This window comes from Globicephala melas, chromosome 6, assembly GCF_963455315.2.
Source record: "Globicephala melas chromosome 6, mGloMel1.2, whole genome shotgun sequence".
In the NCBI taxonomy this organism is placed as follows: Eukaryota; Metazoa; Chordata; class Mammalia; order Artiodactyla; family Delphinidae; genus Globicephala; species Globicephala melas.
Genome location: NC_083319.1, coordinates 87,133,405 through 87,148,191, shown reverse-complemented (window position 1 = coordinate 87,148,191; position 14,787 = coordinate 87,133,405). Strand labels below are relative to the sequence as shown.

The following is a 14,787-nucleotide window of genomic DNA, read 5'->3' as shown; positions in this document are numbered from 1 at the left end:
ATTTGTTGTCTCTGTTGATGTAAAAAAAAGTTTACTAATTTAAAAGCAGTGCTAACCTCACCTGTTCCTTTAAACATGTATTTGATTACAGTGACGAAGCACGAGCATGGGGTTTATGACCAGGGAGTTTCATTTGGTTGGCTTTGTTCAGTTTTACTGTTTGTATACTGTCTTTTTTGTACATATGCCCAGATTTGGAGGTTTTTAGGAAATGAAAAACATTAACTTACACCTTTTATCTGAAAGAAGTTTAAAAAACAGCTACTTTTTTTTATTGCTTTGTTTCTGGGCACCTATAATTTACTTTTAAATTGCGGTCATAAAAAAGAAGGCTCAAATTGAGGTCTATAAAAGCTCCCTCAAACAGCTCTGGCAATGAACCTCAATTATGACCTTCAACACTTGTGCTGTTTTAGTCCCGAACCTTTCTCAACCAGAATTGCCAATCATGAGAAAACAAGATGTTTATTAAATAAGCTGAGTAAAAGAGTAATCAAGATAATATTCGCCTTAAATTTCAAAATATCAGTAGTAAGTATACCAACAGTTTAAAACCTTCAAAAGGATTCTGGTAGAAAATTTACTCAGATTTTTCTTAATTTTGATGACACATTTTATGCATTATTCAAAATAGAACGAGTTCCACACAAACTATTGACACCTTTTACACAGTAAAAAACAAAAACAAAAAACAAAACTTAGCTGCTCTTTTAAAAAAGTTTATGCAATAACTCCTCAAACCTAAAATCTAATTGTAGCACAGAAACCAAAGGATAGTCCAGTACTGGTATCCCTTAGTTCTTGAAAGTTTGCTTTACACCACTTAGCTTTTCCAAAAGACCTACATTAGTACCTGTTTTCACGCTAACAGAAAGAAATCCAAAGAGAGTTTTCACTTTTGTGAAAAAGGGAGAAGAGTGAAGTGTTGCAGTGTTTGCTTTGCAGCAAGCCCTTACAGAGGCAGCACACAGACCAGCAGCAAGCGTGGCATCACCAAGCTCCTTCCCCAGGAACGACACTCAGCATCTCAGCATCAAGCCATCATAGCTTTGGACTGTGTCTGTGAGCATCTGTGCTTTATCTGGATTTATTTTGTGCAACCATTAACAAGATGTGTCCTAAGGTAATTGCTTCTTTGCTTTACACCATTTCAGCTTACAAAGTTACACAGGAAGGCTCTACTTTCAGAGAGCAGGGTAAACCTGTACTTAATTACAAGGGTATCAAAATATATATCATAATGAACTTTTTTTTTTTTCATAATGAACTTTTAAATGACACTACTAATAACCACAGAAGAAAGCTTATCAAAATATAAGCTTGCTTACATATCAGATTCTTTCATGTAGTTTTTTTGGGAATGAGTGAGACACTTTTGAAAGCAATGCTAACTCTTAAAACTACTAATCAGATTCTCAGCAGATGGTGGTAAGGGGAAGCAGTTTTTCAATCTCTCTGAATCCCCACATGAGAACATGAGAACAACAATTAGACTGCAAAACCAAAAGCAAAGGACAACACTTACAACAAAATTAGATGACAAGATACTCCCATTAGCCCTAAAATACAAGAGGGTGGGTATAACCCACTAATAGCTACACACTCTGCATGGCATCAGGGTCTGTGCGAAGGAAGAAGGAAGTGACAGGGTGGCATCTGGATCAGAGAACAGGAGACTCTAGCACAGTGGGTTATTTGGATATCAGTAGCTGGATCTGGGAAGGTTCTGCATTCTCTAAAGCTGAGTACAGCGTACAGGAGGCTTGTGGTAAGAAGGCCTGAGGGACTGGGGCAAACTAGCCCTAAGGAACTCCCCAAACTAACCCACCAGGGTTCCCAGGCCAGGGCCATACAATGAGGAAAAACTGCTGGGATGGAGTCAAAATGAGCAGAATAGGAAGAACAGGGATGAGGGAAAGAGATGGTCTAGAGCAAAGCAGTGGAAACAGAAACAGGAAATCCTATCATAGTTTTGAACACTATAGAAAAATAACAAACATGAATCTCTGTGAAATTAGAAAAGATTTTTTAAACTCTGCCTCATTTAAAAAAAGTCAGGGAAAAGAATTTCTATAAAAATGAGCAAGAGGGTCAAATCTCATAAAAATTATAAGAGTAAAGAGAATAAGCAGCAGAATAATATCCCTACAATGAAAATATGCCAGAAAGATATGCTTACAAAACAACAAAATTGTAATTGATTTCAAAATTAGGTAAAACACCTCAAGAAAATGATAAAATATAGGAACCAACAATATAAATCAGAATTAGAATAACTCAGAAATGAGTGGCAGAACTCAGAAAGACATAGAAATTAAAAAAAAATTCAGAAATGGAGATTAAATTAGAAGGAACATAAGAGAGAATAAACACAATAGATATTGATTTAAGAGAAATAGAAGAACATCTTTAAAAAGCAAAAAGAAATGAAAAATAAATAAAATAGGATTTGGGAGAATGTGACAAATACTGAAGACAGGCAAGGAAGACTGAACACTTGAATAACATAAATTCCTGAAGAGGAAAGTCAAAGTAAAGGAATAGAACAAGTAACTAAAAATACTAGTACAAATAAGCTTTCCTTAAATAAAAACTGAGTTGAAACTACACTATGAGAATATTGATACAGACTACTATGGACTGAATATTTGTGTCCCCTCAAAACTCGTATGTTGAAGCCCTAATCCCCAATGTGATGGTGTTTGGAGGTTAGGCCTTTGGGAGATAATTAGGTCTTAAGGGTGGAGCCCTAATGAATGAGATTAGTGCCCTTATAATAAAAGACATGAGATAGATGATTTCTCTCTCGACCATGTAAAGACAGCAAGGCGGCAGTGATCTGTAAACCAGGAGGAGGGCCCTAATCAAGAACCCTTCCTGATCTTGGACTTCCAGCCTCCCAAACTGTGAGAAATAAATGTTGTTTAAGCCACCCAGTCTATGGTAACTTTACAGCAGCCTGAGCTAAGACAAACACCAAAATATAATCTAGTAAAATTACTAGAAAATAAGGAAAAGAAAAAACACACTTTGGGCATCTAAGAAAAAAAAAAAGAACACATAGCACAATACTTCATGCCAGAAGAAAACGATGCTACATATTTAAAATACTTAAGAAAAGAAAGTGTAAGCCAAGAATTTTATATCCAGAAAAAATGACTTCAAAGTATAAAGGGCACAAACTGCTATCAACAAGTATCTCAGGGAATATTACTCTCATGAGTACTTCCTGAGATCTAACAGAAATAAGGAATCTACTAGAAAATAAGCTTCAGACAACCAAAATGACTAGAGAGACATTGACATAAGAGACATTGACTAATGAGAAGCATTAAATTTATAGTTATCTGCAAACCAAGAATAAATGAAGTCTAAGAGGAGAGAGTATAATGCAATATTCATGTGTATTGACAATGAAGACATAATATATCCATTTTAAAAATGGGCAGAAATGGGAGAGTATATATAAAAAAACCCCACGCCCAAACCTTAATGTTTCTAGGAATTATATTATAATAATATTTTTCTTATTTGACTTTTGTGTAACATGGATAAAACATGAGTAATTATGGAACATTATAATTAAATCGTTCCCTATATGCCAAAGAACCAGTATTTTCAGCATAGAAGAAGTGGTATGTAAATATGATAGAGAAGAGGTTAAAGCTCTATACCCCCAAAGTAAGTACAAATATGGAAATATCAATATGAATTCATGAAATATTTTATCACCATATATAAAAATACATACATGTACATAAATACATATATAAACTCATATATACCTATATATACACACACACATACGAATAAACATATGCAACACAAACAATTTATCCACTGAAAAGGCCCAAGCGAGTAGTAGCAATGATCATTCCTAGCACCAGACTGTGGTCTTGAAACACACTTTCTCACTAAAGGAAACCAAGACTTCTTAGAGAAATGACTGATTTTAGGTCTGAGGCAAAAAATTCATGATGGAACATCCTGTAATACCTGATAGGTATCAAAGATGATTAGCATCACGTTAAAGATCTCAGGAATCAAAATGCTCATGTTTAAAGGCTCCCACTGTCCAAAGATGGGAAAATTGAGCCTCAATAATGATATTAATTGAAATGGATTTGGACTCATTAAATGTGTTTGAATCAATTAATTCATAATGATTTTAAGAAAAGAAATCAATAGGAAATCAATTTATTATACTCAAAGCTGTTAAAGAAATTATTTTTCCTGCCTTCTCTATATGAACTGTACCACTGGGTAAGTAATAGTAGATGAGAGGAAGTATCTCCTTACAGAAGCATCCTAACTAACAAATGAAAAAGAAATGAGAGAAGTAGAAAATGTCATTTTGCTACTCTGAATGAATAAATAATTCTAGACATTAAGCATCAATGGTTGCTAAGATCACAAAGACAGAAACCAGCATACATTCTGTCAAACACTAACTTTTGTTTTGTCAAAGGGATTGAACCTGAATTTGATATAGTGTCAGACGCCAACTGCTCATTTTCAGGAAATATAGAGGGTGGAGAAATATGTGCAACTGCACCAATCCGCAATATGCAAGTTGCAGAAAACAATTGGCCTGGTTTCTTCAACAGAGAAATCATATAAATTGTAAAGAAACAAAAGGGATGGAGGAGGAATCCTGTACATTAAGCTATATAAAAATTTTTTAATGAGTGAGGCTAAACTATAATGTCTAGGGATACACATTTGTATCAAATGTATATACATTTAATAAAGCCATAAAAATGCAAAAAAGTTAGAATAAGTAGTGTATGGGCAAGGTTGTGATTCAGATGGGCCACATGGAAGGGATCCTGGTCTAGATGACAAAGTTCTCTATCTTGATCTAGGTGGTCTTCCCGTTTATCCTGCTACCACCCACTTCCTCACTGTGCCTCAATGTAGCATCTTGATTGCAGAGCTAATTCAAGTTAATTCAAGAATCTCTTGAGGAACTATTTGATTGCACGAAACAAATATGCAAAGAAAAGTTTTCAGAATATATCTGCAGTTACCTAAAAATTTATCCATTGATTCACACATCTGATCTTGATTGACAATGCTCTTATTTGGAAATTTCATTCGTTTTCTTGGTATAAAAGTGCTATTTTTCTCATGGCTAGGTAATTTTGAAGAGAAACTGATTCTATCTTTTATAGTTTTTGGTCTATGGCTCTGTTTAGAGACACTGATGTGGCTAACAGATAAATCATCATCTGAGGATGTAAAATCATCAATAGCCTGAGAGGTACAGTCTTCATCTGTTGCACACAGTTGGTTTGTTTTTTTCATTGTTTTTGGAAAAGTGTAAAGTTCCCTTTTATTTTCCTCTTTTCTCTTAAACCTCAGAGAACTAGTAGCTCTTTTCTTTCTTACTCTTGACTTGGAGGAAATTTCAATGTCATCAGATTCGTCACTAATATCACTACTGCCTTTTCTTTTTGTATTAGATTTTAGGGTCTTGTTCTCAGGATTTAATTGTTTTGAAATTAGTCCATTTCCTCTGACATTGGTCTTTCTATTATCACCATTATTTCTTATATTTACAGGGTTTTCTGTTTCAGAATCTTCAGATCCATCCACAGGTGGCTTAAACTTTACCCTCTTCTTGAGGAATCTTTGAGCTGTGTACTGTGTGGGAAAGATGATATCACTATCTTCTGATTCTGTGACATTCTGTGAACTGCAATGGTGGCCAACTGTATTTTTAAAATTTTTCTCATCATCAGACTCAGAAGAAATATTCTGTTCTAAAATCTCAGTTTTATCAAAAATATATTTTCCATTTGGATTTAGGATGTTAGTGAATTTCTGATGCTTTGAAGTACCAAGAGAGTCTTGACTTTTCCGACAACCAACATCTTTGGCTTCTGTTGAAAGGCATGTGGGCTGTTCATCAGAACTTTCATCGTCAGAGGTAATATTTCCATCACTATCCTCAACTGCTTCACATTTTGTCTCAAACAATTTAGAGAAACCACACTGGAGTAAGGTAAGCTGTCCAGGAGAACCTGAAGCTTTACTTGAGTCAGATGCTTTGTTTTTAGCAGTCTTTATTATTGAGTTTCCTACTGATTCATCTTCACTAAAATCACTGCAGAGATCACATGCTTCTTTTGCTAGTGGTTCTGCAGGTTGTTCTGGACCTTTGTGTTCTTGACAGTCAGGCTCCCTATCCTATATAAGAAGCAATGGTGGAAACATTAGAAAACGTCAAAATAAGGATATCAAATCTATCACACTGGAGGGGAATTGAATTTGGGCAGATAATTTATGTACAAGTATATTACCTGGTATTTTCTAAAAGTAAAACATTTATTGATAGTAAACAAACATAAAGGATTTAATATTACAGTCTGGTATACTCTTTTAAAGTTGAATAACTTTCCAAATAAATAAAAGTTAAAACTAGAATATCAAATGATCAAATTATTTATAAGGAAAACACAGAGCAGAGCTGTTAGCTTCTAAGATGCAGAGACTGATTCTGGCCTCAAAGTGAAAAGCACACAACTTATTGCTTACGACAGTCCAGCAGATACTTTCAATCATGCGTTAAAAACACAACAAATTTGTAGGAGCTAAAGAATTCCCAACTGGAAAATGTTTCTAATTGATTAAAAATAGATTGGATAGGATCTTGACCACCATAAATAAAGAAAATATTGAAGCTATTTTGAAGTAAAATTTGCTAGAAATTTAAATCCAATATTTACTTTTTTCACATTAATTAGAGCTAAATATATTCTCAGTTTCTGAAAACTGAGGTTTCATTAGTAAAAGATTTTGGGAAAGTATTATCTGGTAATACTTCTGCCAACATTTGATACTCATGTATTTCTATAAATTTAGAAATATATTCACCCCATACTTGGTTATATAAATTTATAGTTTATATAAATTTATAGTTATCATTGCATATAGTTATCATACAGTTATATGATGTGTTATAAATTTATAGTTATCATTGCATATAGTTATCATACAGTTATATGATGTACTGTTATATCATATATATATGTTATATCATAATATAGTTGTCATATAGCCCATATCTTTGGGATAGTACAAAATTAGAGTTAAATCCCTTAAAAAAAAAACAAACAAGAAAAAAATAGCAACAACAATTTAAAAAAAATCTTCTACATACATTCTTTACTTTTAAAAAGACTTTATGATGACAATATAGATTTTGTAGTATGTGAGATGACAAACTACCACAAGACAAAGGACTCAAATAAAATATCTGCTTGAGTCAGAGAATGAGTTTGGTGTTTGAATTTAATAATTTTAAATATACATTGATTGCTATTTTTCCATCTAATTTGTTATTTAGTAAAAAAAAAATTATTTAGGTTGGATTGGTTACCTATACAGTGCATTTAATTTTGGATTTACACTTTGGCATAGTTAAAATTCCAGTTTGGATGTAAACACCTGGTGACTGCTCCTGAACTTTTTTTTATGATATGATATGAAATATTAGCCTAAATTATTAATTTTACTGACAGTCCTCTGACTTTGTGTCCTTGACATTTCTTAAAAAAATTTTCTTTACACATTGAAAAATGAAGGAAAAGGAAAAGAAACTTAAAATCTTCACATACATGTTTCCCAGGAGTTTCTAGGCTACAGATTCAAAGATTGCTTACTGTTTCTAGTTTGTGTACTGGAGGTTCCTCTTTCAACCATGTTGTAGCTGTCATGATCCCTGCTTCCACTTGGCCTTCTCTCTATAAAGAATGCAAATAACTGTAAAATATAGGGTAGAAACAACCAGATAAACAACAGCAATGTTATGCTAAAACTTAGAGTTAAGAAAATTGAGTCCAGGGAATTCCCTGGCGGTCCAATGGTTTAGGACTCTGCGATTTCACTGCCATGGGCCTGGGTTCGATCTCTGGTCAGGGAACTAAGATTCTGCAAGATGCGTGGTATGGCCAAAAAAAAGAGAAAAAATGAGTACAGCCTGCTTTAACTCTCTTAATGCTATTTTTCAATTTGCTAATTAAGGAATTCATATATATTTTTCAATGCTCATAATTCTTAGGTAGTATAGAGGCACAGTGGAAGCCTGCTGGGCTCATAAAAAATTCTTACTTCTTATCATAAGCTTACTTTTTCTGATAGAAAACTAATAACATTTTTCAGCAAACTCCACTAAAAGCCCTAGTAGGGAGGGAGAGTGAAAAAATGTTAAAAATTTACCCAGTAGTGACAGCCATAATAACTATGTCTATATGATAACTATATAACTATTGTATATGTGTAAATATTATATAATATTGCAATAACTGTAAGGACATAATATCAACATTTTAAATACCACAGATAATGTTGGGTATTGGGCACTCGATATTCTAGCTTATATTGCTAGTGTGTTTATAGTTCATATTCATTAAAATATGTTTATTGGGAGGGAGACGCAAAAGGGAAGAGATATGGGAACATATGTATATGTATAACTGATTCACTTTGTTATAAAGCAGAAACTAACACACCATTGTAAAGCAATTATACATCAATAAAAATGTTTAAAAAATGTTTATTGATTCCTTCAGTGTAGTAGACATCAAAATGAAAATATCCATCTAATATAAAACTAAAAAAATCTTAATTAGATAATAGGCTTGCTACATCTTTAAGGAAAGTATGCTTTTATAGCTATTGGTATATCATTTAGCAGAGATATTTAATGGCCTAGATTCTAGAATATTAAATTCTTCAAGAGGAAATAAATTTATTTCTCTTTTTAAGACTTTATTTGTTGATAGAACAAGGGGAAATACTACTGTCATCACCAGAGTTACAAATATCCAACTTACGAATACACCAATATTCATAATATAGCAATGGCATGGTTCCAGTTACCTGGTATCCAGGGCAACAAGTGAGAATCACCCCTAAAGAACTTGAAAGAATGATAAAGAGTTCCTGAATTGCCATGAGATCTTTTCTTCCAGTGCCTGGAGGCTATTACTGTAAGGGAATGGGAAGCCTCTGTCCGAGAACTCCCTTTTATCTCAACAGAATTCAAATGGCTACAACAGATGCAACTGGCAGCAACAGAAATCTACAAGCTGTCAGAACCCCTTTGTGATAGGTAAATGACAACTCCAGTCTTCTGTTGACTTGGAGTCATCCTTAACTCCTGTTTCTCATACCCTATCAGATGATCCAGGAGCAAATCCTGTCAGTGCTTCAGGGCATCCACCACTACCCTCTGGCCCAAACCACCATCTCTTGGCTGGATTGTTGCAGTATCCTCCAACCTGGCTTCTTGCTTCTGCTCTTGTACTTCTATAGTCCAATTCTTAACATTTAGAATAGATAGTATAGATCAGACTATGTCATTCTGCTGTTCAGAACTCTAACTGCTTTTTTTTTCTTTTTGTGGTACGCGGGCCTCTCACTGTTGTGGCCTCTCCCATTGCGGAGCGCAGGCTCTGGACGTGCAGGCTCAGCGGCCATGGCTCACGGGCCCAGCCGCTCCGCAGCATGTGGGATCTTCCCGGACCTGGGCACGAACCCATGTCCCCTGCATCGGCAGGCGGACTCTCAACCACTGCGCCACCAGGGAAGCCCTCTAATTGCTTTTGTTATCACTCAAGTCAAAGCCAAAGTTCCTGTAGGATCTGGTTTCCTGTCATTTCTCTGGCCCCATCTTTTGCTCTTTTGATTACTCCACTCCAGCCACTTTGGCTTCCTTGCCATTTTGAAATCACGCTGGGCATGCTCCTCCCTCAGGGCCTTTGTTTGCATTTGTTCCTCTGCCTAAAACACCTCTTCCTTTCTTGTCTCTTCAAAGAATCAAATGCAATCTCACAGTAGCCTTCCTTGGCTACTCCATCTAAAATTGTAATGCTCTTTCCCTGACAGTCTCCCTATTTCCCTTCCTTGCTCTATTTGTTTTTTTTTGAGATATAATTTACATATAATACTGTGTACGTTTAAGGTCTACGAGGTGTTAATTTGATATATTTATCTACTGTAATATGATTATCATCATAGCTTTAGTTAACACCTCTAATATGGCATATAATTATCAATTCTTTTATGTGGTGAGAACATTTAAGATCTAGTCCTTTAGCAGTTTTGAGGTATATAATAATAGTATTGTTGACAATACTCACCACGCTGTGTAGTAGATCTCTAGAACTTATTCATCTACTTGCTCTATTTTTATCCTTAGAATCTATCATCATAATATACTAACTTCAGTTATATTTCTCTTTACTATTTGTTTCCCCCAAATAGAATGTAAAATTTTGTAGGCGGGGCTTTTTGTCTATTTTATTCATTTCTGTATGCCTAGTCCTATGATGTATAGTATTGGACATTTAACATATACTCAATAAATATTTGTGAAATTAGCTCTCAGTATCTATCTCTAAAGGGAAACCATTAAAAGAATGTCAATGAAAAATAGAACTAAATTGCCCAGAAATCATCAGATTAAAAGTGTTCTATATATTCAAATTTCTACATCTTAAAACATTTTAAAAGGGATTTTTCTATAACCTTTAAAAATTAAAAATGTATCATAGGAAGTAAAATACTTCTTTTACTTTATAATATATGTTTCCATTATGCAGGGCTTGGACTAATAATATTTTAAAACATCGTTTGGCCAAAAGCACAGCATGAATCTACTAAATTCTGACTGATAACAAATGAGCAATTTTAATTCAAAATTTAATTTAATAATTGAGTGCCAATGATGTGCCTAGCAAGCAGTTAAGCATATTTTACTATAAACAAAATATAAGATATGGAGGGTCCTGTCATTAATAAACAATCCTGGAGGAGAAACAACATATGTTTAGGACAACCAGAGAATAAGAGAACTTTCCGTTTAATAACTTGTCATATGGAATGTCTTACCTAACACTTTTTAAACAGAGGAATAGGTGGCTATTCTGATAAAAGAAGAGAACAAAACTATTTGATACACAGCAGAAAACAGGACAAGTAATATAATACTAATACATTTTACAGATAATGATTTGAAATTAGAAACATGAATATAGTACATTGGGTAGTACTACCCAACGTTAGAGGTAGGATCTGAGGGGGTCCTGAGGACAAACAAGGCTATTTACTGATTAGAGAAGAGGAATGGGAAAGAACAAGTCAATCAGAGAAATAGCATATTCAAAACAAGAAAGAGACAGAGAAAGGGAGACTTTAAATAGGTCACTCAATTCAGAATCAAATAGTTACTATAAAATAAAAACTGAGCAATATACATCAGACATTGTATAACAGTTGTAATATTCACAACATACAAATCATATATACCTTCCTCTTCCCCAACCATTGACGATCACGTTTGAACTGCTACTAAACTTGCTTAACATATGCTTACTGATGTTACGTGTTCAGTATGTAAATGTTCTCTTCCACCTCCCATAAAGATGGTCTAAGTTCTTTAAGGACAGGGACCAATTGTTCCTTTAACTGTTTTTACGGTACTATTAAATAAATGAAGTACATTAAGGTTTTACTACAAAGTCCTGGAAGTTAAGGGAAATATCCTTAAGTTTTCCAAGACTCAATTTCCTCAACTGTATGATGATGGGATTGAAAAAAACGATAGTCCAGGATTTTATGATACTCATATCATATTAACTAAAAAATAGGTTAATATTCTTAGTACTCTGGTATATTAAAGAATTTAAAAGATTTTTTAAAGGATATAAATATCCTGTTAAGAATAAGAAACATCTGTATCCTGAGGATGAACACAACTGGGAGAGTTTGAAATATTGGTGTGGAATTTTTATTGGGAACAGAAAACAAAAATCTCCATGAGACATGAGAGTGCATCTCAGGGAGTATTTGGTAACTTTTAATCAAAACACATTTTATATTTTTGTTTATTTAGGAAAGTCTCTTTTTTTAGTTCCTGACTTCAACAGCTGTTTTCAAAATAATAAATTTCTCTTTACCGTCTGAAAATGGCCTTGGAGGTCATACTGTCTTGTATATGTATCTGAATTTGTGTATGTACATTATTTATAACTATGCATGGGGAAAATCTTAGTTCAGAGGTATAGTAATTCATTTCCTATTTCTATAAAAGTAGAAATTCTAAACATAAAACATTTTTTAAAAAGAAAACCAAAAATTTCTCTGAAAAGGCACCAGCAATTTTCCTGAGGGAGAAATCCATGTTTAAAATATTGAAAAAAATCAGAGAAAAATTTCACACCTCCAGGATGTCCCTTGTAAGACAAGACCCTTGGGACCTCAGTTTGAAGAGATTATAGACTCCAAAAAGCTCTCCTCGATGCTCTTTTGATCCTTGAACTGCTTCAAAATACCGCTTGGCATTTTCACTTCCAACCACCACACAGTGAAGTTGCTATAACAGAAAAAACACAAGATGTTTTGAAGTGTTCGCTCCAACAATATGTCAGAATTTCCTGGCATTCCCTGTATATACACAGCTTTAGCTGGAGCAGGCAGAATCTCCGTAGGGAGGAAATTTTATTTTAATTTCCCTGGCAGATGTTGCCATTATGGTGAAATAATAATAATCTGGCCAGTTTTATTAAAGATGAAATCTTACATTTCCTATTTTATCTGTTTTCTAACAACTGACTCAAGATCGTATCTGTATGGACTAGCCACCTGAGGTAAAATGTAAAAGGCATACATTTGAATACACTTTTCTCCTTTCTAGACTCTTATTTCAATAGAAACTACTAAAACTGGCAGAAATAGTCGCTACATCACCAAAGTTAAATTATAATCTAAAGTAATTATATAATAACCACGTTGGTATCAAACTAATTGTGGCCATGGTCACATTGTCAACTAAGAGCAAAAACCCAATCATTGTTTAGCAACATTGCATCTCTGAAACAATTCTGAACACAGAAAGAACACTGACATGGAACCCTTAAGGACATATACCACTTTAGTACCAACATAATGTAATCTCTTTATTTACTAGATACTTTATTGTAAATAATGTACATACAATTTGATTAACCCATGTACACTCTAAAATTTCTTGAAACAAAGAATGAAAAATAACTTCCATCTATTGCTAATGGAAGGATTAGTAAGAAGCGATACTTTATGGTGATTATCATCAGATTGATTTGCACTATAATAATTACTTTAGGCAAATAAAATTATTCTTATTAATAATAGCTACTATTTACTGAACACATGTGCAGCATTTTTATATTCTCATTTAATTCCTACAATCCTATAAGATATTATCATCTCCCTTTTAGAAATAAAAGAACTTAAATTCAGAGAAATTAAGTGCCTTGTTCACAGCTGCCTCACTAGGAAGCATCATTTCTAGAATTTTTACCTGAGTTTGGCTGAATTCAAAATTTATACTTGTATCAATTTCTCATATCCAGATGTCCCTCTTAAAACAAGACCCTTGGGACCTAAGTTTGAATAAGTTATGGATCAACATACCAACTTGATTAGTTTTATATCAACGTCCCAGAAATATGGGCTATAGTCCTGGAAATACAGAATCACAATAGCAACTGATGGCCTTGATGGCCCAGTTACCTATGATTTTACCCTTACTACTGACTCTTCCTTAAACACTGTATTGTCAGACTGCTATACTACTAAATATAATCACCAAAGTAATTTGTAAGCATTAATCTAAATCTTTATAAGTCTCCTACCAAAGTTTTGTCACAAAACTTATAAAAGGCACATTATTTTGTACTTGAGTTTTCCAAAGTGGCTCCAGTAAAAGTGAAGGCCAGATGCATCCATCTGTAGGGTAACTATAACAAAATCATGTTAGAATTCAAGAGGGTAGGGAAAAAAATCAGCATTTGGAAAATGTAGCTTAGTTTCTAGCTTAAGAAGAACCCATACGAGGCTATAAAATGCTTAGATTTCTTCACAATATACAAGATATGCAAGAAGCAAAACAGGAATATTCATCATGTTAAGAGTTCATGACCACTTCCTCCATCTTCAAGGCCAGTAATGAGGCATCTTTGTATCATTCTCTGACCCTCTGCTTCTGTTATCACATTGCCTTCTTTCCTTTATTCTGACCCTACTGCTACCCCTCCCTTTATAAGGACCCTTGTGATTACACTGGGCCCACTTACATAATCCAGGTCAGTTCAGGGAATTAGGATGTGGATATCTGTGGGGGGCCATTATTCAGCCTACCACAGTAAGGAAGTGCAATAAGCATGATGAGCGCTTGTCAAAATGACGCAGAAGCCCCCTTGAAGGGGTTCTCACTGGTCAAAAAATGAGAGTTTGAACATAAAAATAATTGATATTCAGTGGGTTACTAAAATCCGTTACTAAAATACTATCTCATGAGTCCACACAGATTAAATAAATGGAAGAGAAGGGAAAGCTCTTTTTTTATGGTAGAATGCCAACAAATATAAAGGAAGTAATAATGGAAATAGAAAAATCACCGTCTGACAAACCATCATAGTAGTGGCCGATTCAGGCGGGAATCATCAATGAAAGCTAAGGCTGATGAGTACAAGCTTGATGAGGAACAGGATACAGCTGTCCGTCGTCCCTTGGTATCGGGGGGATTGGTTCCAGGATCCCCACGGATAACAAAACCCATGGATGCTCAAGTCCCTTTTATTAAATGGCATAGTATTTGCATATAAGCTATGCATTATTTCCTATATACTTTAAATCATCTCCAGATTACTTATAATATCTAATACAATGTAAATGCTGTGTAAATAGTTGTAAATACAATGTAAATGTTAGGTAAACAGCACACAGCAAATTCAAGTT

The 14,787-nt window shown here is 34.2% G+C and overlaps 1 protein-coding gene across 4 annotated transcripts in view; it reads right to left on the bottom strand.

The window, feature by feature from the left end:
* ERCC6L2 (ERCC excision repair 6 like 2) overlaps positions 1-14,787 on the bottom strand; it is a 140,322-nt gene that overhangs the window by 31,140 nt on the left and 94,395 nt on the right. For all 4 annotated transcript variants that reach the window (XM_030832886.3, XM_030832887.2, XM_030832883.2 and 1 more), the window contains exons 14-16: positions 12,230-12,382; positions 7,668-7,748; positions 5,031-6,192 (exon numbers count right to left, since the gene is read on the bottom strand). In XM_030832886.3, coding sequence (XP_030688746.2) covers positions 5,031-6,192; positions 7,668-7,748; positions 12,230-12,382 — 1,396 coding nt within the window. The remainder of the gene's footprint in view (positions 1-5,030; positions 6,193-7,667; positions 7,749-12,229; positions 12,383-14,787) is intronic.